The sequence below is a fragment of the Pelodiscus sinensis genome, chromosome 2 (genome assembly GCF_052426305.1).
Source record: "Pelodiscus sinensis isolate ZL-2025 chromosome 2, ASM5242630v1, whole genome shotgun sequence".
NCBI classification, from domain to species: Eukaryota; Metazoa; Chordata; order Testudines; family Trionychidae; genus Pelodiscus; species Pelodiscus sinensis.
In genome coordinates, this window is record NC_143053.1 from 192,017,774 (window position 1) to 192,041,097 (window position 23,324).

At 40.1% G+C, this 23,324-nt stretch overlaps 1 protein-coding gene and 2 long non-coding RNA genes across 4 annotated transcripts in view; 2 read left to right on the forward strand and 1 right to left on the reverse strand.

Annotated features, from left to right (window-relative positions):
* LOC102450669 (ubiquitin-conjugating enzyme E2 E2) overlaps window positions 1-23,324 on the reverse strand; it is a 295,792-nt gene that overhangs the window by 16,538 nt on the left and 255,930 nt on the right. For both annotated transcript variants that reach the window (XM_075922064.2, XM_075922063.2), the window contains one exon: window positions 15,742-15,889. In XM_075922064.2, coding sequence (XP_075778179.1) covers window positions 15,742-15,889 — 148 coding nt within the window. The remainder of the gene's footprint in view (window positions 1-15,741; window positions 15,890-23,324) is intronic.
* Window positions 2,179-11,144, forward strand: LOC112547627 (uncharacterized). Its single transcript, XR_003091389.3, has 3 exons — window positions 2,179-2,784; window positions 4,979-5,049; window positions 10,791-11,144. It is a non-coding gene; the product is annotated as an uncharacterized LOC112547627 (long non-coding RNA).
* Window positions 17,629-22,339, forward strand: LOC149525411 (uncharacterized). The gene is made up of 3 exons (XR_016348943.1): window positions 17,629-17,893; window positions 18,465-18,524; window positions 20,576-22,339. It is a non-coding gene; the product is annotated as an uncharacterized LOC149525411 (long non-coding RNA).

A 23,324-nucleotide genomic window follows, 5' to 3' on the forward strand; every position in this document is an offset into this window, starting at 1 on the left:
TAGGCAGGTACGTATGATTTTTAAGAAAGCTAGAAAACTTTGGGAACTGTTACCAGTTAACATAAGCATTCCATAAAATCTATCTGGGGCATTTCTTAAAGCAAACTCATTAGTAGAGATAAGGCACCACTGTAATTTAAACGGTTAAAAAAGGTGGCCAGTATATTTAAAGCCCAAGATTCGTTTTAACAGCAGCACTATAATAAATGCAGAATCATTTGTTGAACACACAGATTTTAATATTAAGTGTTACTTAAATAACAATTTACCTAAGAATGAAACATGTTCCATTTTGTGGATGTGTCCCTCTTATTAAGCATTATGCACCTGATGAACCATAAACAGCTCAAAAATCATGAATGTTATATCTTAATACAGCAGACCATTCTTAAAACTGGACACCCTTAAGCCCCCCCCCCCCACAGAGAGAGAGAGAGAGAGAGAGAATGTGTGTATTGTTCACATAAATGTCCTGTCTTCCAGCTACTGCCATGAAGTCCTGCCATGAATTTAAAGATCTTGCTGCTCAGAAATCAGGGATACCAGAGCAGCAAACAGCAAATAAATGGCTTTATCTGATGCTATGTGATGGCTGCAAAAATTCATAACAATATTGAATTGTGTCAGTTACTCTTGCAACAGAACAAACTAAAACCACGTGCAAAGATGTAAAACCAGAACTGTTCAGGAACACAGGTTTCTGGAATGTTATTTACAAAAGCAGTGGGTTGGATAGCCTGATGATTTATAGCCATGGCTGTAAGCTTTGTGCATCTGACAGTTGGTTATGAGGTTTTCAGACATGTTACTGCACTGTTATGGTGAAAATGCTAGAGGGCCAAGGTCAGCCAATGTTGATGTAGCAAGCTTATTTTCAGAAACTTCAAGAATAATGGAAGTGATTTGTTCTGTGAACAAGGGTAAAGCATAGCTTAAGATGTGGAAGACCATTAAAGGTGCTGAGCTAATCAGAGGTATGTAGTTTGTTGTGGCCAACTAGAAAGGGCTATGTAAAAGACCCAGAACTAGAAATTGGACTTGCCTTTGCAAAACACAAAAAGGCAATGAAGCATTTTATAGGTTGTTGTGCCTTGTAAAAAAATAATAATCTTTATTCTGCCCATTCCCTTCCCATGGATAAAAACAAGAGAGAGTTAAAAATAACTGTCTAAAAAAAAAAATGGATGAACAGCTTGGGCAAGCTCCTCATCTTGGGATAGTCTGCTGATTCATATGAACTGGTGATCTGTCACCTGGGTTTACTGGCAAATTCTGACTACTCGATTAAAAGAGGATAAGTTTAGAAACACTGATAAGGCACTGCTTGTATTCTGGGGAAGGAGTTTTTATGATCTCAACCGCCTTTTAATAAAATGTTTTGTTTCAGGTTCATGCACCTATCTGTCGTAGTAAGAAAATACTGCACACAGTAAGGCGCAGGCTATTTTTAAGTAAAACATGTAGTCTTTAACGCTGACTATTTTAGAAACAAAAAAAGTAAAATAACTGAGTCATTCTATGGCAAGTGTAGTACAGTGTTTTCATGGCAAATTTCACAAGGATTCATCATGTGTAATGTAAAGGCTCTATTCCCCTCTGAGTTGATGCACTTTATGATATTTCTAGTAGTATTTGGAGTTACAAATACTGACTGAGAGGAGAATGGACCTCTTATTCTGAGTCTGTGGAACCTATCAATTATTCTCAATTTAAAATCCTTTAAGATTAAACATAAATCAGCAGACCACATTGATTCTGTTAGGACTAATGTAAAAATCTATTTTCACTGCCTCCTAAATACGAACTTTCCCAGATGCGAAATCACTACACATTTAAGATTTGTAATTGTATATTTATCACATCTTTTATGGCTTATTTTTGCTAGCTTTTTTTTTAAAAGCATATTTGCTCTGTCTATTCATGATTTTGAAGACAATGACTTTAAACCACTTCAAAAGACAATATTAAGGCATACTTAAAATCAGTAACACTAGCATCCCAGTTCATCAGTTTATCCTAAAGGTAACGGGACTTACAGAATCTGACCCTTAACGACTACTGTTCATTGTATTCCTTTTTTATATATATCTCATGTCTGTTGAGCTTTAGATCTGAAATCCTTGTTGATTTGAAACAAAAGACAGGACTATGTAGCACTTTAAAGACTAACAAGATGGTTTATTAGGTGATGAGCTTTCGTGGGCCAGACCCACTTCATCACCTAATAAACCATCTTGTTAGTCTCTGAAGTGCTGCATAGTCCTGCCTTTTGTTTCAGCAAGACCAGACTAACACGGCTACATCTCTATTACTTGTTGATTTGGGTTTGATTAGCTCATTAATTAGGTCTCATTTAATAAACTAATGATAGGACCTCATTGTGACTAAAGTTAAGTCTCTCACTTCATCTTAAATAAAGACAAAGACAAAGTATTAAAGGCACAGAGAAGAACTACAAAAATACTTAGAGGCACTTCCCCAAAACCAAATTATTAAGGACTAAAATTATTTATTCTGGAAAGGAGAAGAGCAAGAAAAGATATGAGAGCTACAAAATAATGAATGATGTAGAAAAATGACAGTCAGATTCTCCTAGTTATCTTTTCCCATAATAATGGGACATACAAAATAAAAGCTACCCATTTAGAAAAAAATAAAAAGGAAATAATTGCTTTAAAAACCAAATAATTAAGCATGTGGAATTCATTGTCTTATTTCAGGATCCTACTGAGGCAAACAATGGAGGAAGATTCAAAAAGATTTACAAACACAAAACATTGTAATGTAAGTTAAATTTCCAAGGGTCAACAGTGCTCGCGCTTCAATACATGATCATTAGTTAAGTGGTCAGGAAAGAAATTTGTCTTGTGTAAGTACATGATTAAGGGACTTCAGGGAATTTTAACACCTTTCACTGAATCTCCTGGCACTCGCCAATCTTGAAGACAGCATATATGAGTAGGCAGAATATTAGTCTGTTTCAGTTTAATAGTATTTAAACTTGTTTAAATTAATAAATTTAATTTACACTTTTTGCTGTACAATTGTGAATATGTCGGGTAAGAAAGAAGTAAGGTAAATGCATGCATAACTCAGTTTGGAATGGTATCTAATTTCTAACGTATGTTTAAGACACCACAGAATACATATTACCTTAAAAATGTAATCCGTGCCACTTGCTTTACTCTTTAAATTGTAACACACTCTGAATCTATTCTTATATAAGTAACTCCAGACAGTTTTATTAGAGCACTCATTCTTCTGAATACTGATTTTCTCTTAGTATGGTTTTAAACTAAGTATTTTCATGCAACTTTCTTATGCCTGTATTGATATTTTAATGGGGGGGGGGGGAAGAGTGTTTAATGACAATTTTTATCTGTATAGATGCCTGCTCACATCTGTTGGTATTAATAACATCTTAATTTGCACACATCAGGTGTTCTGCACATTCAACTTGAAGGTGCACAAAGATTTAGATCTACATAAATACAGCACCCTTTCCCCACACAATTAAGACCTATTCCTATTCAAAGATGATTACTGTAGAGACTAAAAGAGACATCATAGTATTAAGTCCTCTCTCTGAGAGCTATGAACTATTTTCTATTTAATGAATGCTTTCCCTGTTGCTGTAATGATCCCTGCAATCAGGGACTCATGCTGATGGAGAGGTAGTCCACTGAACTGAAATAAAATCTCTAACATTTTATATGCTCTTACTGGAAAAGTAATTTCATTTTCTTCATTACCAATCTGTGTATAATTATCAGTATACGATACTATAGTTTAGATCCAATCCTGCAAATATTTTCACACATGCACAACTGTACATGCTAATCACATACATTAAGGAAGTACATCTAGATCTACTTACGTGCGTAAAATTATGCAGATATGTAATGGCCAGATTTTTCAAGATATTTAGGTGCCTAGAGATGCCTATTGATGCAGATAACACCTAGATGCTCTTGAAACTGGCCCTAATTCCCATTGATCACAGTGGGACAAAGGTGCCTTCATGCTTTGGAAAATCCTACTAGCTGCCTAACTAACATTAAAAATCTGGCCCTAAGTATATGTAATTGAGGAGTAGGCATTCGGCTCTAGTCCAAGCCTGAATGTGTTTACTCTCTACAATTAAACAGCTGTAAACCAAGTCAGCTATCAGGAGCCAGCCACAGGTGTTTAACTGCGCTATGGCTATATCCTAAGTGGCTATGCCTTAGCTTAAAGGGTAAGCAAATCATTTGGATTTAGTCAAGTGATTAGTGAAAGATGAGGATCCCCTCAGAAAAACTGGGGAAACAGCAAAACAACAGTGAAAAGACATGAGTGATTAGGAGAAAAGAGAGCCTAATGCCTTGAAAAGCTCAAACAATCTGATGGTATGAGTTCATTCTGGAATAAGTGATAGCCTCGTTTGAAAAATCTCCAGCTCAATGTAGGTATATAATGTGCACTGCAGGATGTGCAGGAAAATGTGAAACAGTAAGAAATAGGTCTATTGTTTAATGCAGATGTTGTGAGAGGCCATAATAATGAACAAGTTGTTTCTAAAGGAACAAGAAAGGAAGATCAGTTGTGCTTCTCAGGGCATAAAACCATTTACGTTCCACACTCAGTTATTGAAGAATGACAATAGTAAGGAAAGGATTGCCCTGGAAAAATCTGTAGCAGTGTCAATTTTAAAGACAGACCCAGTCAACACTGTTAAATGAGCTGTCGCTAAAAATAAAAATTGCCTGAAAAAATTGGCTTCTGGTCCAATGAAAAATGCGACAAAATAATTAGAAAAATTATTTGATTTTGGCATTGTTAGTCTGGAACTAGCAAGTATCTTCTGGAGAGGAGTGGGGGTAGGGATTTACAAAGAGATGAAAGCCATTGCAAATAAAAGAGTACTTCATGAATTACTTCTTGACTGCCTTAGCTCCTGTTTATTGTTTCCTATTTATTATCTGCTTTGAATGACCAGGTGAAAGACCTTTTTAATGGAATCATGACCTCTTTGGGAAGAAGAACATGCTGTAGGGTGATGAAAGATCAGTAAGTAGAATCATCATATTTACTGAAAAAAACATGGTAATAAACTCAGTGAAAAAAATGAGGGTAATAGCTCTCAGCTAAATAAATAATCTCGGACAACAGATCAATTTTACTGCTTGTGTGATATCTTGCTGCCCACACAAAGGACAAGCAAGCTCTTATGGCAAAATGAGATTATTTTGTTGCACAGTTGATAGTGCTCTGACAGTGCATCTGGTGGAATGACTGGGCTCTGAAGAGAAACTGAAATATCAATGGTTAGTCAACCTCACAAATACAATGTATTAGATACTACTTTGCCTATTTTTAAAGGGATTTTCTAGAATCACCATCACCTACTCTGACAATAGCACTGCAGATCTATTTATAATCAAACAAACAGACGATGGAATTACAGCACAGAAACTCTTTTCATAGTTAAAACGTTGTTCCCATTCTCTAGGGACATGTCAATATGTCTACACAGTTAGATTCAGATCTGAATCTTAGGTCTTGTTGATACAGGTTGAAACTCTCTTAACTGGGATTCTCTGGTTTGTCAACATCCATGGTCCGACATGGATGTTGCAGGACCAGAGAGTCCCGTGGAGAGCCAGTGGCAAGGACCCTTTCGGGGCCAGCAGGGCACTGGGGCATTCACAATGAGCAGATGGCAAGGCTGCCCAGTGGGGTTGGGGAACCCGATGCGTAGCTGCCCAGCGGGACTGGGAGCTGTGGCTGCCCTGTGGGTCCCAGAGCAGTAGAGCCCTAGTGCGGCGTGCACAGCTGCCCTGTGGGTCCTGGAGCTCCAGTGTGGCATGCACAACTGCTCAGCAGGTCTCAGAGCCCCAGCAGCGATGGCTGCCCAGTGGGGTTAGCAGGAGTTGGGGAGCAAGCCAGGAGGCCAGCCTACAGGTGGCAGGGGTCCAGAAATGACTTCCACAGGATCAACAAAATCCCTCATCTTGGACCATTCAGATCCCGAGGGTGCTGAGCCAGAGAGGTGGTAAAATGACAGATCTAAAGCAGGGGTATCTCAAACTTTATTGGATCATGACTCACTCTAACAACAAAAAATAGTACATGATCCTGAGAGGTGGGGGAGACAAAACGTGAGCCTGCTTAAACCCAGGTTGGCCCACTACCCCAGGTTGGAGGTTGGGGGCCAAAGTCAAACTTGAGTTCCACTGCCCTGGGTAGCGGAGGTGGGGTGGGCACAAAGCCAAAACTCAAGTGCTTCAGCCCTACAGGGCGCTTGTAATCTTAGCCCAACCGTCCATATTTGAAGCTCTTGGGCTTCAGCTTCATCTCCAGATAGTGGGGCTTGGGCTTCAGCCCCAGCTCTACCAAGTGCAGGGCAATTCTGGAGACCTCATTAAAATGGGGTCCTGATCCAGTTTTGGTCCTGACCCACAGTTTGAGAACCACTGCTCTAAAACACAGCTAACAGATGGCAATAAGGAGAATTGAGATTTCCTGTGCCTAGACACTACAGACACCTCAAACTTACAATTACCCCGAGTTCCTTAATTTTGTTCTCAGCAGGGTGGATGTCTGATAGCTGGAACAATAAGTAAAAGGAGCATGACATGAACTGGCAACAAGAAGAAGGGGACAGAGGTATTCTGTGCCATGGAGAGGCACCAGATAAGGAGGGGCATAGAGCTCCTTCTTTTTTCTCCCGTTTCATACTGAGGCACTAACAGAACTAGGTCTAAGGAAGGAGGAGTGGTGAGGAGAGAAGAAAAGACTCAGCCAGCTATGCGTCAGGCACTGAGGGTGGGGAGAGGAGGAAGGTGACCTAGGTCTTAGTTATTCTGTGCTGAGCAGGAATCTTTAAAATAACTAGACTGGAGACATATAACAAAATTTTGACCATGATTCAGCTAAATACCTACTCAAAGCTAAATGTTCCATGATGGAACAGATTTTGTTTTATAATAATCATGCTATGTTCCTTTGTTAAACAGCTTTGGGTTTATTTTGAAATGTTTTGGACAAGCTATCACTTTTAGGATTTTGAGACAAGGCCTTTTTATTAGTCTGGTGTATATACACACACGAGTTCATTTTTAATACAAAGCATTATAGGTGGAGTTTCTTGTAGGAGGGAACAGATCTAAATCTATTTAGCTCTCTAGCTGTGGTAGCTAAACTACTTGGAAATTATTTAAAATTGCCTAAAATAAAATATGCAAATAAAACTTAAAAGTTCCCAAAATATTAACACAAACTTAAAATTTCATAATTTACATAAGGCACCCAGGACTTTTTGAAAACTAAATGCACACATACAGTATTTGTGTCCTGAGGATCCCATCTAGGAGTGAGGGCTTAAGTCGTGGGCTGGATTCACTCTAGGCATAAACCCTGAAAAAGGCCCACAAAAAAGTCCACTGAGGGATGAGACCATGGCAGTGTGAAATAGCCCCAACTTCCCTGATGACAGGGAGAACAGCACAGGGCCCTGTATAGAGTGAAAAGTGGGCATTGCTGGCTAGGAAGTGACACGTTAGTGATTCAGGGCCACCCCTCAGATCTTTCCTGAATTAGAGCTGCCTATGTTCTCCACCCTGTAGAGCCATGGTGTCCAACCAGTTCTGAAGCAGTAGTTGCTATAGTGGTTACTGCTATCGTGAACTAGCCACACTCAACCGGCCAAACTAGCCATTTTTTTCAAGCCAGCTAGCCATACTCAACTGGCCAAAAAGCCACATGTGGCTGGTGGTTAGTATGTTGGACACCATGGCTGTAGAGGCCTTAGGGGTGGATGGTGACAACACCACTTACCTTCCCCTGGGGTGAATCCCCACTTCCCCTTGGGCTTCTGACTTTGATTCTGAAAGTTTACATGGAAAACTCTCTCTCCAAAGATACATATGAAGTTTGGATATACTCTAAAAAAGGCTACTGAATCCCTCTCAGCAAAGAATAAAAAGCTAGGATTTTATATTCTCAGCTGTACTAATCTAGAACTTTTGCGGGCTGCCAGCAAAACAAACAAACGAATGGCAAACAAAAGAATTATCACAATAGATTTATCCTCACTACTAACTTTTCTAAATGCCAGCATTTTTGTGCAGGTATGGATAAGGGAGTTACCAACAGTTAAGCGTTGTTCTTCTTTTTTGGCAGAAAGTATTTAGGCAGGACACAGAACCGCCCAAATACTTTCTGTATCCTGCCAACCTACATGGATAACTTGTAGCTATAATAAAAAAGCAGCAGCAACATGTTATCCACAACTACCAACAAGATCTGCTCTGGGATGAAAACAATGAAATGACTAGGAAGATAAAATCATAAAGATGACTCATACAAGGAAAGCCTGGAGGCAACTCTCCAGTGTCTCTTCGTGGGAAAAAATAAAAGCCCAATATTCTTAGGCTGTTATCCAACTTTATTTCTCTGTGTTTAGATAAATGCAAGTTGTTAACATATGCACCCAAGTTATTAAATGTAGGTTATTAAATAGGAAACCAACAATAAAGGTAGAAGTCCATAGTACTTGGCTTAAAATCAGTGATAAATATAAATGTAATCATACTACTGAGATACGTTATGCTGGGAAGTTCAACAGAGATATGTTGAACTTCACACTGAGAACTGCATTCATAAAAGGACTTAGGTTCCTACCTGTGTCTGTATGTGCCTAAATCCTTAAATTTAACATCCCTGTGGTGGGAAAACACTACAGCAGCCCAACACTGTGGCGTTTAATTTCAGAAAGGGGAACTACACAAAAATGAAGAGGTTAGTTATACAGAAATTAAAAGGTACAATGCCAAAAGTGAAATCCCTGCAAGCTGCAGGATTTCAAAGACCCCATAATAGAGACTCAACTTAAATGTATACCTCAAATTAAAAAAAAAAAAAAAAACATAGTAAGAGAACCAAAAAAGTGCCAACATGCTTAACAACCAGTTAAAAGAAGCAGTGAGAGATTAAAAGGCATAGTTTTAAAAAGTGGAAGTTAAATCGTAGTGAGGAAAATAAAAAGGAGCATAAACTCTGTCAATTGAAGTGTGAAAACATAATTAGGAGGGTCAAAAAAGAATTTGAAGAATAGCTAGCTAAAAACCCAAAAAGTAATAGCAATTTTAAAAGTACGTTCACATCTTGAATACTGCGTGCAGATGTGGTGGCCTCCTCTCAAAAAAGATGTCTTGACATTGGACAAAGGTTCAGAAAAAGACAACAAAAATGATTAGGGGTATGACCGTATGAAACAGCTGTCACACAAGGAGAGATGAATAAGACTGGGACTTTTCAGCTCAGAAATTAGATGATTAAGGGGGGATATGATAGAGGTCTATAAAATCATGACTGATGTGGAGAGAGTGAATAAAGAGTTATTCACTCCTTCTCATAACACAAGAACTAGGGGTCATAAAATGAAATTGATAGGTAGCAGGTTTAAAACAAACAGAAGAAAGTACTTCTTTACACAATGCACAGTCAACCTATGAAACTCCTTGATAGAAGACTAAAATAGAGTTTTAAAAAAACCCCTATCACGTCTGCCCATTTTCTGAATTACTTCCTATTGGTGAGGCATAAATGAGAGACTGTGATGTGCCCACTTCTTTTAGGCAGATGAGTAAATGCCCAAAGACATCAGTGAAGTACTAGAGCCTTTCAGGTCATGCAGCTTGTTAGCGGTCTGTTTGGAGAGAAAGCAACAGTCCCTCAAAAGGAAGACCCTGGATGGTTTGTTGGACATTCTGAGGAAGAGTAGATGACTAATTATGAACCTCTGCTCATGGCTCTAGCAGCAGAGTAGCAGCATCCAAACTCATCTGATGTGAGTCAGCTACTATCTTTTCCTCATCTACCACCACAGAGAAGTACTCTTTCCTCGTCCTCTGGAAATCTATCCTTAACCTTTGTGATTTTAACCTCTGGCACAGACTTTTACTGTCCAGCGATGCCTGCTGCTCAGTTGTTCTAGAACTCAACTAACACTTTCTGCAAAATAGATTGAAATTCTCTGCCTTTGGGCTACATACTTGCTGATCCTTCTCTCTCTCATTGGCAGCTGAATGGGTCTAGAGGAGGATGGGTGTAAAAGTGTTCAGTCACCTAGGAGGAGACACAATATCTGCCCTTAGCCCTTTCAGTTGTGGTTGGGAGAAAGAGGAGATGAGTTTACCACGGTAAGCTTCAAGACAGTCATTAATTTGTAGCCTCATTTGAAAAGATCCTACAGATGCTAGCATCTTGACCAGTCTGTGGGACCAGTTTCAAGCTTATCCCACCTCAATATTCAAGGGAGAAACTGCCCTCTTTAAAAGGTCCTGATGGGTTCTATAATCACCAGTTCCTTATCTCCACTGACACTCCCTTGTTGGGTGATGGAGAAGAGGAAGTCAAAGCAGGCCATGGTCAGAGTCCTTCAAGGGGAGATTCACTGGAGCAATTTCCTCTTGCTCAGTACCAAGCCTTGTACTGGATACAATATCATGCTAGGGTGGGTGGGTCTCAATGCCTATTTGAGGAAGTAAAGTGGGAAGAGGGAGAAACTACCTGGAGGGACAGGGAAACCCCCAAAGGTTCCAAAATAGCCACTGAGAAGGCCCCAGACTCCAACTTCTTTCAATCCATGGATCTACACTGGCCAGATGCACAGAACCTCTGGAGGGTCCTGGGGAGCGTAAGTGCTTGGGGGGAAATAATGACATGACAGTGGCATGTATGAGCTGACTGCCAAGTCTGAGGCTGAATCAGCTTTTTTCAACCAAGCCTGTTTCTGTTTGTTCCAGAGATTGGCATCAGGAGCCCGGAAAAGGTAACACTGGAGAGATCATCACTGGGTTCCCTCTTGATTGTACCATACAATGAGGCACTCACATGTCCAGAGGCACCAATAATACCCAATGCTGAGACGAAGCAGCCAGCAAACATTTACCACCAACCAATGGTACTGGGGGAGAGGATTCTTGGACTGATGATGACATTTGTATCAAGAAACTGAGCAGATCACACACTGCAATACAAGCTTCCAGAGCTGATGGCAACAGGATACTGTCTTGCTGGTGAGTCAGTCAGGATGTCACTGCTGAACAGACAACGTTGCTTCAGGGTCAAGTCTCAAGGGGGTTGGGGCCAGCACTAGATTTGATGGTCACACCTGAGTAGATGATTGTTTCAGTGTTGAGCGCACTGTACTATCTTTCTCAGCATGCTTGCTGGAACACTGGTGCCACAGACACTGATCTGGAAGCAAAATCAGTAGAAGCTCTCTTCCTCAGTACTGGGCAGGGTGATGGAAGTTCAGATTCTGCAGAACAGGAGGCGTGTTGTTCCTGCCTGAAGAAGATGTGCTTAGTACCAGCTCAAAATGGGGAAGTTCTATGGGTAGGTACAGGGCTGCCTTCCTCAGAAGACAATGAAGTCCTAACCTCCATGTCTGTCTTAGTTCTTGGTTTAATTCTCTGCAGATTTAGCAGCGGTACTTGACATAAGTCTTTCCAAGCCAGTTCAGGCTAGTGGAATGCAGGTTGCTCACTGATACCAGTTTCTTGCAGGACTCACAGGGTTCAAAGTCTGGTGAGCCAGATATGTCCTGGTACCAAAGCCAATACCTAACAAAGGAAATTGAAGACTATAAACCTCCTTCAAACTAATAAACTTCATACTGGATTAATTTTAACACTAAAGCTATGACTAAAAAAAGAGTATCAACTATATAGAAACAATGGGGAAAAACTTGAAGTAGCAAGATAAGACATTCCAACAACCATCATAGGCAGTAAGAAGGAACTAAGGGGAGTTTTTCATAGTTCTGCCCTTTATTCCATCACAGAGCAACTTGAGGAATAGAGGTGCATGTACCACCCCGATCGACACCAAAGAACAGAAAAATATCTGAGCGGAACTAGGCACATAAGTGGAAGGGACATGTGCAGTCGTGAGGGGCGCACATAGAATGGGCATGTGCAATTACTCAATATAGAAATTCTAATTGAATTTAGAAACAGTATATGGAAATAATACTATTTAACAAAAAACAATGACAAAAATATGCAGAGACTGGCATGAGTTAAACGACCCAGGATTAATATTCAGTTTAACACAGCAGGTGAAAGAGACACAAATGTTAGGTGAGGCAGCTATGAAAATACAGCTTCTAGAAATCTAAAAGGTTCTGCCTAGATGCCCTCATTAAAATGGTTTGTATCTGCTAAAGCCCACAAATTAAAATTGATTTACCACAAATCCTTAAATACGCATAATTCTATATTAGGCAACTGCACCCCAAACACATTGTCTGGCCATTTTAAAGCCCGGTTTTAGATTGTGTAAAAATACAGTTTATAAAACTTAAAAGTCAATAGAAATATTGTTGTACATTTCAAGAAAAAAATCCAAAAAAAGTTTTTAAAAGTTAAGTATTTCTTCTGCAGTATTTACAAGCCAAATGCTTCCATATTTTCTTAGCACATGAGAACCAGAGAACAAAACTGGCTAGAGGCAAAAATAAAAATAATTTAATTAATTTTAAAATTCCAAGCTATGAAAAATGCATAAACGTAAAAGGGCTTGGCTATTTTGAGACTTAATTTGGATTAAATTAGGGAATGAATTTAAAACACAACAACTATGCCTGAATGATACTACATATGAATATTCTTATTCCAGAACAGCTATGCCTGAATAATTATTCTGGAAAAAATCCCTTGCATAGACAAGCCCATAACATCTAACTATTGAAAAGTGAACTTTCTTAGGCCCAAATCTTACAAACATGCTTTACTTTATGCACGAGTAGTCCCATTAGATTTACAAGATTACTCATGCAAGTTAACTTGCACACGAGGCAAAATGTTTGGAGGACTGGGGCCCTCCTTTGTAAAACTATATGAATTTTTAATCTGAAAATGTCACTTTAAATGAAAATGCAAACTAATATCTACAAGGGGAATGTTAGCATTTCATTCATCACTTACATTTCTTGGTTACTATTCCAATTGGCTGTTATTTTTGCAGATAACTCACACGTTCACTCACACACAAACACTGTATCACTTCTCCCCCCTTCCTCCCCAAAAGTCAGCCAGCTGTTACAAGATTCAGACATTTGTTAACACAATTTACTGTCTGATACAGCTAAGCAAAACAGAGACAATAATAATCAGAACTGAAGTGTCTGAGACAGTTTATGAGTAAAGGATTATATTAGCTGTTTATAGAAAGGACAAACAAGCTCCTGCCTCAAGTAATATGAAACAAAGGGAAGTGATGTATACAAGCAGTGAAGAAAGCGACTCTCTCAATGTCTTTTGTAGATTACTTTGTGAGTGACAGAAGCATCAGGAGCAAATACCTCTTTTCATTTGCTCAGCCTGTTTGAGAAGAATAGCTATGCTTGCCAAGGAAGCTGCAGCTGTGCTCCAGCTCAGTTTAATCACTGTGTATGGCTGAGGGTTAATTAGCTGCCATTCTTACTGGTATTTGTTGTTCTAATAAAGATTTGCATAAATGTAAGACTCCTGGGTAACTGATACTTGATTTTTCCCTTCAAAGGGGGGGGGGGGGAGCGGGAGGGGGAAGAGGAGAGTCACACATCCTAAGTGTTTATATTTGTGGGATATTCACTGTTGCCTTTCCATTTGACCTGATCTGTTTCTGCCTGTTTGATGAATGGTGAACAAAGAGTTCAAGGTTGCTTATCAATTTGAGCCCCCTGCTGGGTGTCTGCCTCTTAAATGAGACAGTATATGTTAGAAGAAGGGAGGACAAAATGGACTGAAAATTGCTCCAAGCTAATAGACAATATATATATCACACACACACTCTCTCTCTCTCTCTCTCTCTCTCTCTCTCTCTCTCTCTCTCTCTCTCTTACTTTCTCTCCCAAATGTGACAGGGCTATTCTCAAAATCATGTCCCTACCCACAGAAAAAAGGAGTCAATTTACAACATCTATTTCAAATTAGATTGCAGAGAATGTCTAATCTAACAGTTTGTTAATCATAAAATATCATTAAGAATGATACTTAGAATGAAACAAGCAAGAGAACTGTTTGGCTACATCTACACTGCACTGTAGTTTGAAATAAGATACGCAATTTGAGCTTATAAGTCACTATTCCGAAACATCCCTTACTCCTCAGGAATGAGGCTTACAGGGATGTCAGAGTAGTGAACCCAAAATAACTGGCTTGCTGTGAAGACGCGGGATAGCTATTTCGGGATACTTCTGTATCCCAAAACAGCGTTGCAGTATAGATGTAGCCTTTTAGTGCAGCCAGAAATAGAAATAAGTGTGCCATCACATCAGGCTGTACAATGAAAAATAAGAGTCTACAGAGTTTATAGAAGTCTTAGTTTCAAAAACATACCATTAAAACACAGAGTTCACATGTACATTAAGTACCAAGACTAGGAATAAAAAAACAATCCAAAAAAATGGAAACAAAAAGTTCAATATTACACATTTAGGAGATGTGAGCTCACAATGCAAAACATAGGAATACTATACATTCTTCAAAGTCAAGGTATGAAATCCACAAGACATAGTAAGCAAATCCCCAAAGATTGTTTAAAGGGATCCCCCTAATTAAAAAAAAATCAAACTTCAGTAGAAAATATTTGAGCAACTACAGGTAGAATAGCACCTATGATTACTATAATTGAAAGACATTTCAGGAAAGAAATACAGTTTTGAGTCTACTATGTGCACGTGACAGCATCTTTGTATAGTCACTCTTACTGTTCCTCCTGTATACTCATCCAATTTCTGATGTTATTTTTGAGGGTATTTCACACAAACATAGGGAAGGGATAAACATTAGTAAAAGAACAATTAAATTGTAAAACTATAAAAAATGGCAGAGGAGTTACGGGGCAGGTGAAGTACCAGAAATTACATTTCATTCACTATTTGAAACTGACTATATTTCAAGTTGATAGTGTCCATTTTTTTAGTACATTTCTAGCTCTTATGGTTTGGAAAAAACAAAACTTAAAAATATGAATCAAAGTCTTTAAACCAGGAGGCAAATAAAAAGACTCTAGAACGTATCATGTTAAAAGCCTCCTGGCGTGTAAGCCAATTTCATGATTTTTGGAAGCCTGACTCATTATTTTGGAATGTTTGGGATTTCAGTTGGACAGTCAGAATCATTTCTTAGTCCCTGGGAGCAGGACAAAGGGTGGAGCCACAGGCGTAGCAGTCAGTAGGAAGCAATAGGGTGGGAAGAATGTTTAACCATTATACCAGTTAAGAAGAGTGATTGCCTACTCTCCAAATTAATGCCTATTATTCTGTAAACTCTTTTGTTAGACTTCTATCAGAATTGGTGCCATGATACTCTTTTCAGAAAGCAATATTGTCAGTATGTCTAAATGAATCTTTCCATTTCAATGTTCAGTAATACTATCTGGCTGTAATATCCCACATTTCTCAAATAACATTTTCTGTTAACAATATATTACAAATTAAACCCGTTAGTATGATATAGCATATTTTTATTCTCAAAACACTAAAAAAGCACCTGTCCTGACAATATGTTTTCTCTTTAAGTTAAAGTTATATCATGTACCATTTTTTTATTTAGCATTATAACAATCACATGCACTAAATTTTAAATCTACTTTTTATGCCTTTATTTTACACAGCAGTATAACAGTGCACCAAGCAGATGCTAATAGGTGACAGAGAGCTAGATGTGAATGAATGCAAAAGTAAAACCAATGTTATTTTCTTACCAGGGTTGCAGTCTGTAAGAAGTGAGCAGATGGACAGAAGAACTTTAGAAATGGTTAATGCTGGACTCCAGTTGTCCTTTAAAATGTCAAGGCAGATCACTCCTTGGCTGTTAATATTACAGTGATAGATTCTTGTCCGAAATGTAACCTAGAAAAACAGTGCCAACAATTCCAGTATTATTATAAAGTACAGGCTGGACCTGATTGGGATTCTGCTGGAACAAGGGAGGTTCCCCGCCACTGACCCTACAGCTTGCCGCTGATCAACACTCCGACCTCAACCCCACTTCAGGCTGCTGAGGGGCTCCAGTCCCTTGCTACTCCAGGCTCCAGGCCCTACACTTCCCTGGGCTGATGCGGGCTTCGTCCCTGACTCGCTGCTGCAGGCTGCCATAGCCTCTAGCTGCTGCCATGCTGCTGCGGGCTGCTAGGGATTCTGGCCTTGGACCCACTGCCAAGGGTTGCTGGGGCTCTCTGGTTCAGGAACATCCATGGTCCTGCCAGACTATAGAGACTATACAAAATCTTATCCGTTAAAGAACATTCTGCTTTCCTGAGGCCAGTGAAACTTTACAGAACGATAATACTTTCCTATATTCAATGAAAAGTTTTGTAAGTTTTAACATATTTACTGTAGTACAAATTCTGTACCTCTATTTCTGTCTGGTAACAGAAGTGGTTTGGTGTCACTGTGCAAGATTAAGGCATGGTCCTAGAGATACACTTTATGGAGTCTGCTGACCTCCCTTCTCTCAATACAGGGCACTTTCTAACCACTGATCTGGTATCATCTCCAGGAAGTGCCTCTCCAGCCAGTTCCACCTTTGAGAGGAGGAGGAGAAATGATTTCTCCCATATATCATACCATCTCTCTAGCATTTGGCAAAGCTGATTAGGCTGGGTGTTGGACAGCTCAATGACTGGTAGAAAAACCTAACATGAAAGGTCCTGGGGTTAGGTAGGCAAATTCTTTAGGAGAGGCTGACATAATAACCTTATTTGCATTTCCAAATTTAAAAGTACAAATGAACCAATGGAATTGCTTCTACATATTGTTTCCTTTGTTATTTATAATGTTTTGATGTTTGTACCTATTCTAGTTCACACCAAATGAACCTATACTAAACACACCAGAAGAGTAGCCTGCCTTTCCTTCTTTGGTACTGGAGTAATGTGTGAACCTGTTCTAGAGTGTGTCCTGAAAATACAAGCCTTTTATTTTCAAATAATTTCAGCTATAAAAGAAAGGTATGTAGTTATTGAATAGAAAGGGACTGTAAAAATGACATCTTGGCATTCCTTATTTATTTCCCATCAGCAAGTTGTTCCCCCATTAGATTTACTCAGATGACAAGTCAAAACAAGATTTTTATAACCTGTTCAATGTGACAGCTAAAAATCAAGAGGTATCATTTCTGTGGAATCTCACCAGCACAATAACTTTCTGGAATCTAAATTAAGTTAAGAAATGGATTGATTATTCATGAGACAGTACTGACAGCAGTAAAAATTTGTTGACAGTGCTGAATCTACTCTTATTTTAGGCAATGACAAAATTTCTGTTGACTTCATTGGGCTCTAAATGAGGACATTTATCAGTAAATTAAGCTGATACTTAGACTGATACAAGTATGTCTAATAACATACTGCTATTTTAATCACACAAATATTCTTTCATCGGTTGAACACTTCCTTCAGTCCTTTACTTCACAGTCTTTCAAATGGCCTTAATAAGAGAAAAGAGTGACAAGGCATAATGTTCTCTTGGTAAAGCATTGGAGGCCATGAAAATACTTCTCTCTCATAACTACTTTTTCATAGAGATCTAGTATCTGGATCAGTGATTGCATTAATTAGTGAGTTATGTAAGAAATAAACTATATCAGGTTTAACTCTGCTTTTAAATACATTTATGCCTAAGGTTATTATGAACTCATAAGCTGATTGAGCAGTTTTCTAGTCTAACTCCACATATCTATGCTTTTCTGAAGTTGTGCTTTCAATGAATCTTTTTCAGGTTGACTTATATAAGAGCTTTCTTCTGATACCTTTATAACCATTTAAAAATATTTCTGCATCTTCAGCCCAGTAAATTACTCCAGTCAGAAAATCTATCTGGGAGGAAGGCACAGAGTCATTATGCTGGTTACAGGTCAGTTGAAAAACTCTCTCCCACGAGGATATTCACTGAAGGCTGGTTCTGTCCCCTTTATATCACAGAGTGGCATAAATAAGCCATAATTCAGGAGACAGTTGGAAATACTGTTTTCCTCCTCCCAATGATTCTGTGCTAACTCTATAGGGCTGCATCTACACTGCAGTGCTATTTCAGGATACTGGAAGTATCTCAAAATAGCTATTCCGCATCTTTTAAGCGTGCTCATTATTTCAAAATATATCATGCTTGCTAGTCTGATGTCCCTGTAAACCTGGTTTCACGAGGATTAAGGTACTTTTCAGAATAGTGCTCTGTTTTGAAATTTGGCACCTAATTTCGAAATAAGCTGTTTTAAAATTAACGTGAAATAAGCTACGCAATTTGTATAGCTCAAATTGCGTAGCTTATTTTGAGTAAGGTTGCTCCCATTGCAGTGAACTCGGGAAACTAACTGCAATTGAAAATTCCCAGAAAGTACAAATGAGACAGGAGCCTCTCACTCCCTCAGACACCGACTTCCACATATCTGATGCATTTGTCACAGACATAATCTGATGTTTTGCAGGGCTATCTCCATCTATTATGAAGAGAAAAGAAGCCAGTTGACAATGACATTACTCCAGAGGTACAGTATTACATTTTCTACAATATGGGCAGATTTTTACACTTGATACCATCTAAAAATATCATGTAAAGGATGCAGTCGAATGTTTCCATGTATTCCTTAACAAAAAAGCCTGCATCCACCCACTCCTACAGTTTAAACCTTCCAAATCTGGGATTCTCTTGTCCGGCAACATCCGTGGTCCAGCAAAGCCAAAGAACCCCAGGTGCGGGAGCCAGCCGAGAGGACACGGGGTCTGTGGAGTCCCGGCTGCACAAGCAGCAGCTGGGCAGGGGAACCCTGGGGCCAGGCAGTATCAGGGAGCCTCTGCCCCATCCAGGGAAACCCTCCCCCCCACGTTAGTGTGGTCACGAGGCCAGAGAGCCCTTGGCAGCAGGACTGGCGGCAGCTTGGCGGCCCTAGACAGGGAATCCCGGGAACCCTTCCTACTCCCCTGTGGCAGCCCTTACTGAAAAACCCCCAGCGGCAGCAAGGCCAGGCAGTAGCTGGGGAGTCCTGGCCCCAGCAGGGGAATCCCCGGTGGCCGCCCCAGCCAGGAAGTGCCAGGAAAACCCCAGCAGCAGCGGGGCTGGGCTACAACAGAGGTGGGGCCAGAGGTGGCTGGGTGGCCCAGAGCCAGGGAACCCAGAGGAACTCCTGGAGTTAGCGGGGCTGTCAGCAGTTGGGTGGTCCTGGCTGGGGAGCTCCTGGCAACTCCTGGCGGCAGCAGGGGAAGCAGGATGGGGAGAAGCAGCCCTGATAGCCCCCAGGAGAGGAGACAGCAGCGGGGCAGCCAGCAGGGAAGCACTGACCTCCCCTGGTCCAGCAAACTCCCTGGTTTGGTATGGCTCAGGTCCTGACCTGTATTAACATTCTGAGGTTTGTGGGTATATGCAAGATGAGTAGTTCCCATGTCCCCAATTCTTCAGTGATTATTCTGTTTAGGAGCACAACCATTGGTGCAAGGAGTTGAGGGACCTGAGAAAGGTCAAAATGAACTCTGCATTTTGTGAGTCTAATTCTGGAATGTAGGCAGGAGCAGCAGTTCTGGTTTTAACAAGGAATCCTGTGGCACCTTAAAGACTAACAGATGTCCTGGGCATGAGCTTTTCTGGGCAAAACCCCACTTCCTTGCATGCAACATGGATTTTGCCCACAAAAGCTTATGCCAAAATAAATGTGATAGTATTTAAGATGCTATAGGACTCCTTGTTGTTTCTGCAGATACAGGTTTACACAGCGGCCCCTCTGATACACTTCTGTCCGTCATAAAAGATAGAACCATAAAACAAGACCAGGACAAAGCTCTTTAGTCAGAAGAACTACTGCAGAACAGTCTAAATTTAAAATCCCTATGTTGCTGCAAGAAGCAATAACCTTTATGTTATTAGTATCCTTAAATTCCTTATAGAGGGCAACACAATTTAGTGTGAATTACGCCTAGGACTAAGGCTGCATTTCTAAGACAGGGTGATCCATCTCTGTTTTCTAGCTACAAAATTGTAGCATACATAATAAGAAGTAATTAGGAAGAACAACAGCTGAGATACTTATGGATTACCATGTACAATGCACACTAAATGACAGACCATATGATGCTCACTGTTAAAGCAGATTGTACCAATGTGCATCAACAAAAGGACTTATTTCATTTTTTGAAAAATTCCAAATAATCCAAATGTGATATGTAATGAATATCTATAGATTTCTTACTATACATTTTAGAAATGTGCATCTATCTGTCTCTGAGTCTATTTGTTCAAGAACTCCTCCTAAACGGTAAGAGCTAGGACCACCAAATTTGGTGTGCAGCTTCCTCTTCTCCTAACTTAATGCAATGTCATGGTTTGGTTGTGCCAGGATAATAAGATGTGTGTGGAACTAGACTGTTTCTTATAAAATGGAAAGGAAGGGGTCTAGTAGGAAGGAGTTATGATGCAGAATAACCACAGGAGGCAGGAAGGTGCCAGAGATGGGGGCTGGGACAGCCATAACCCCATTGGGCTGCAGGGGTAGAGAAAGGGACAACTATCTATTATATATTTCAGAGAGTTTGTCTGTTTGTCCTCCAGCTGGGGAACTTGAGCTACTCCCCTGACTGTATCAACCAGAGCTGCAGCAACAATGGAGAGGTGCTTCTCACCTGACCTCAACTTGCTGTCATGAGAAAGGGCTCGGATTGTCCTCTCTACTTGAAGAAGCCTGCATACTGAACCCCTCGTCTCAGCCCCACACCAGAGCAATGATTTAAATGAATAAAAACAAAACTTATTTGAGTTAAGGACCTAAGCAACACTGGGTAAATCTTCAATACTGCATAAAGAGAACACAAGCCATCTGCATTAGAATAAGTATTACCATCCACCTATTTTATTTGAGCTACGCTACACATTTTATTTATCAGAGATAAAGCTAATTAACTGTTCAGAAATGTGAGGCCAAAACCATTGTGGGGTTTTTGTAAGGCTTCTGTTTTTCCATTTTAACTGCCAAACACCAATGAAACTCTAAACAAACAAAAACAGAAAGCAAACACACAAGAAAGTAAAATCAGCATTCATTCAATAACCACCAATATTTAAGTGCTTGTTTACACAGTGGGTTAATTCAGACTCTGGGTGTGTGATTTGTAAATATATATTGCTCATTAACTGGCCCATGCCGGAGCACACTAAATAAGCTCTAGTGCACTTTAACACAGTGCTGTTTGAAAGAGGGTATATTACAAAGAGATTACTCATTGCAGTATATACTACAGTGGTGACTAATATACATGTATTACTCATTATATTATATACACAGATAAATCTGTGAAAACCCCCAGTTTTTAGACATCTACATAAAACTTAAATTGCTAAAAATACCTCCCCTGCCCAAATGAAATTAATAAATCATGAAAAACAGATGCCATAGGTTTTTGTAACAAAATGCACAGTGCTTAACATGGTTTGCTAGAAGAGACAATGATTCAGTGCAAAATATAAGTGTTCATATGTGTTACCTTTTAATAGTTTCCAGAACGAAACAATGTCTAATTATGATAGTGATACAGTATATTCATAGTAATTATGAGGCTGGCCAGTTGCCCACTGCACCTCAGAAGAAAGGGCATTAGAGAGAAAAGAGATATAATTTGAAGTAAACAGAGCAATGTTAAGCAAATATATACCATACAAATATTTTCAACTGTCACGCAGAGTTGATAGGTCTAAAGATGGATTCTAATGCTAATCCCTGATGTAACTACACTAAAGTTAAAGTAAAGATCTAAGCAACTGTGTAAAAAGCCCTTTGAAAATAATGGAGAGAGCAGGAGGAGAACAAAATAAATGGAACCATGTCCAGGTCACAGAGCTTCAGGATATAGAAAAATATTGAGTGATGCAGAGTCAAAAGCCTCCTTGGATAGAGACAGACAACATAAGTTTCTGTAAAATGACTTTATTTGTGACCTTACTTTATGCAATTACTTAATTTAAAAAATGCCGTGACAACCAAATAAAAGGTGAAAAACAAATCTGACAGGTGTGTAGGTTGCTATTTAAGCATTTAAAAAAATGTTTTGGTGGACACAATTCTGATTAGTTATATCTTACAGAACATTCATGTCTGTCACAATAACTCTCAAATGTAACTTACCAGTCTTTCTTTCTTGGGGAGCAGTGGGCAATAATTGATCGGGAGCCACTTCAGAAATTTTTGAAGTGGCCCCGGGCTGCTCTGGAAGGGGCAGAACCTTGGGTAGAAGGGCCAGGGCCAGGACACTTCCATGCTTCTCCACCCACAGACCCTGATTGGTCTTTGGCCCCTCCCCCCCACTCTCTAGGTATAAAGCCACCTAGCTGCACACAGTCTTTGACCCCTCCCCTCCCCCGAGAAAACCACCAGGGCATGAGGGTCGGTGGAGCACACGAAGTCTTCTCCCACCCTGGCCCTGTCCTGCAAGGAGCATGCGGCACTCAGAAGCACCACACCCCTTGAGGGCGGGAAGAGACTTTGCGTGCTCGCCCCACCTCCAGGCCAATCAGAGCCCGGGGGGAGGGGAAGTGTGCAAAGTGTCCTTCCGCCCTCAGGGGGCGTGGTGGCAGGAGGAGACTTCTGTTCCCAAGTCCTCATTGGCCTGGGAGTGGGGGGGGAGGGAGCGTGCAAAGTCTCTCTCTCCCTGCCCTTGCACATGCAGCGCTGAGTCAACCACCAGGGTTTACTCTAAGCACCACATGCTCCTCGGACCTTGGCCCTGATTGGCCAGAGGGAAGGGATATTGCAGGGCCTCTGTGGGCTGGATCAACCCACATGGAGTGCCAGATCCGACCCGTGGAGGTCCTTTTGCCAGCCCCTGTTCTTGGATATTGTCAAAATGCCCTTTCATTACAAGCTACAAAAACCTACCTTTTCGGGACGGAAATGTAGTCAAATATCACACTACAATATGCTCTTTCCAGTACATTTAATTTTTTTTACAAAATGTACTGTTTTTATACAGTATGATTGAATTAATTGGTCTATAAAACTACTGGGCAACCAATAAAGTTTATTGATGCCAATGAACTGCCAGACAGCCAATAAAGAGAAAGTTGGTTGGTGCTACCCAAACTTTGGAGGTATAGAATTTCCTTTAAGAAACTGGGTAGACTCAACTTACATTTTTGAGAGCTCCAAGCATTTTGTGTATGGTTGGGAAGAAGGGAAGACAGTGCTGGTGGTAGGAGTATCTAAGGTTGGTAGTGGGAAAATGGCAAGAGATTATTTTGTATACGCACCATGAGTTTTGGGTGAGATCATTATGATCAAATATAAATAAACAAAAGGAAGCTTCTCGCT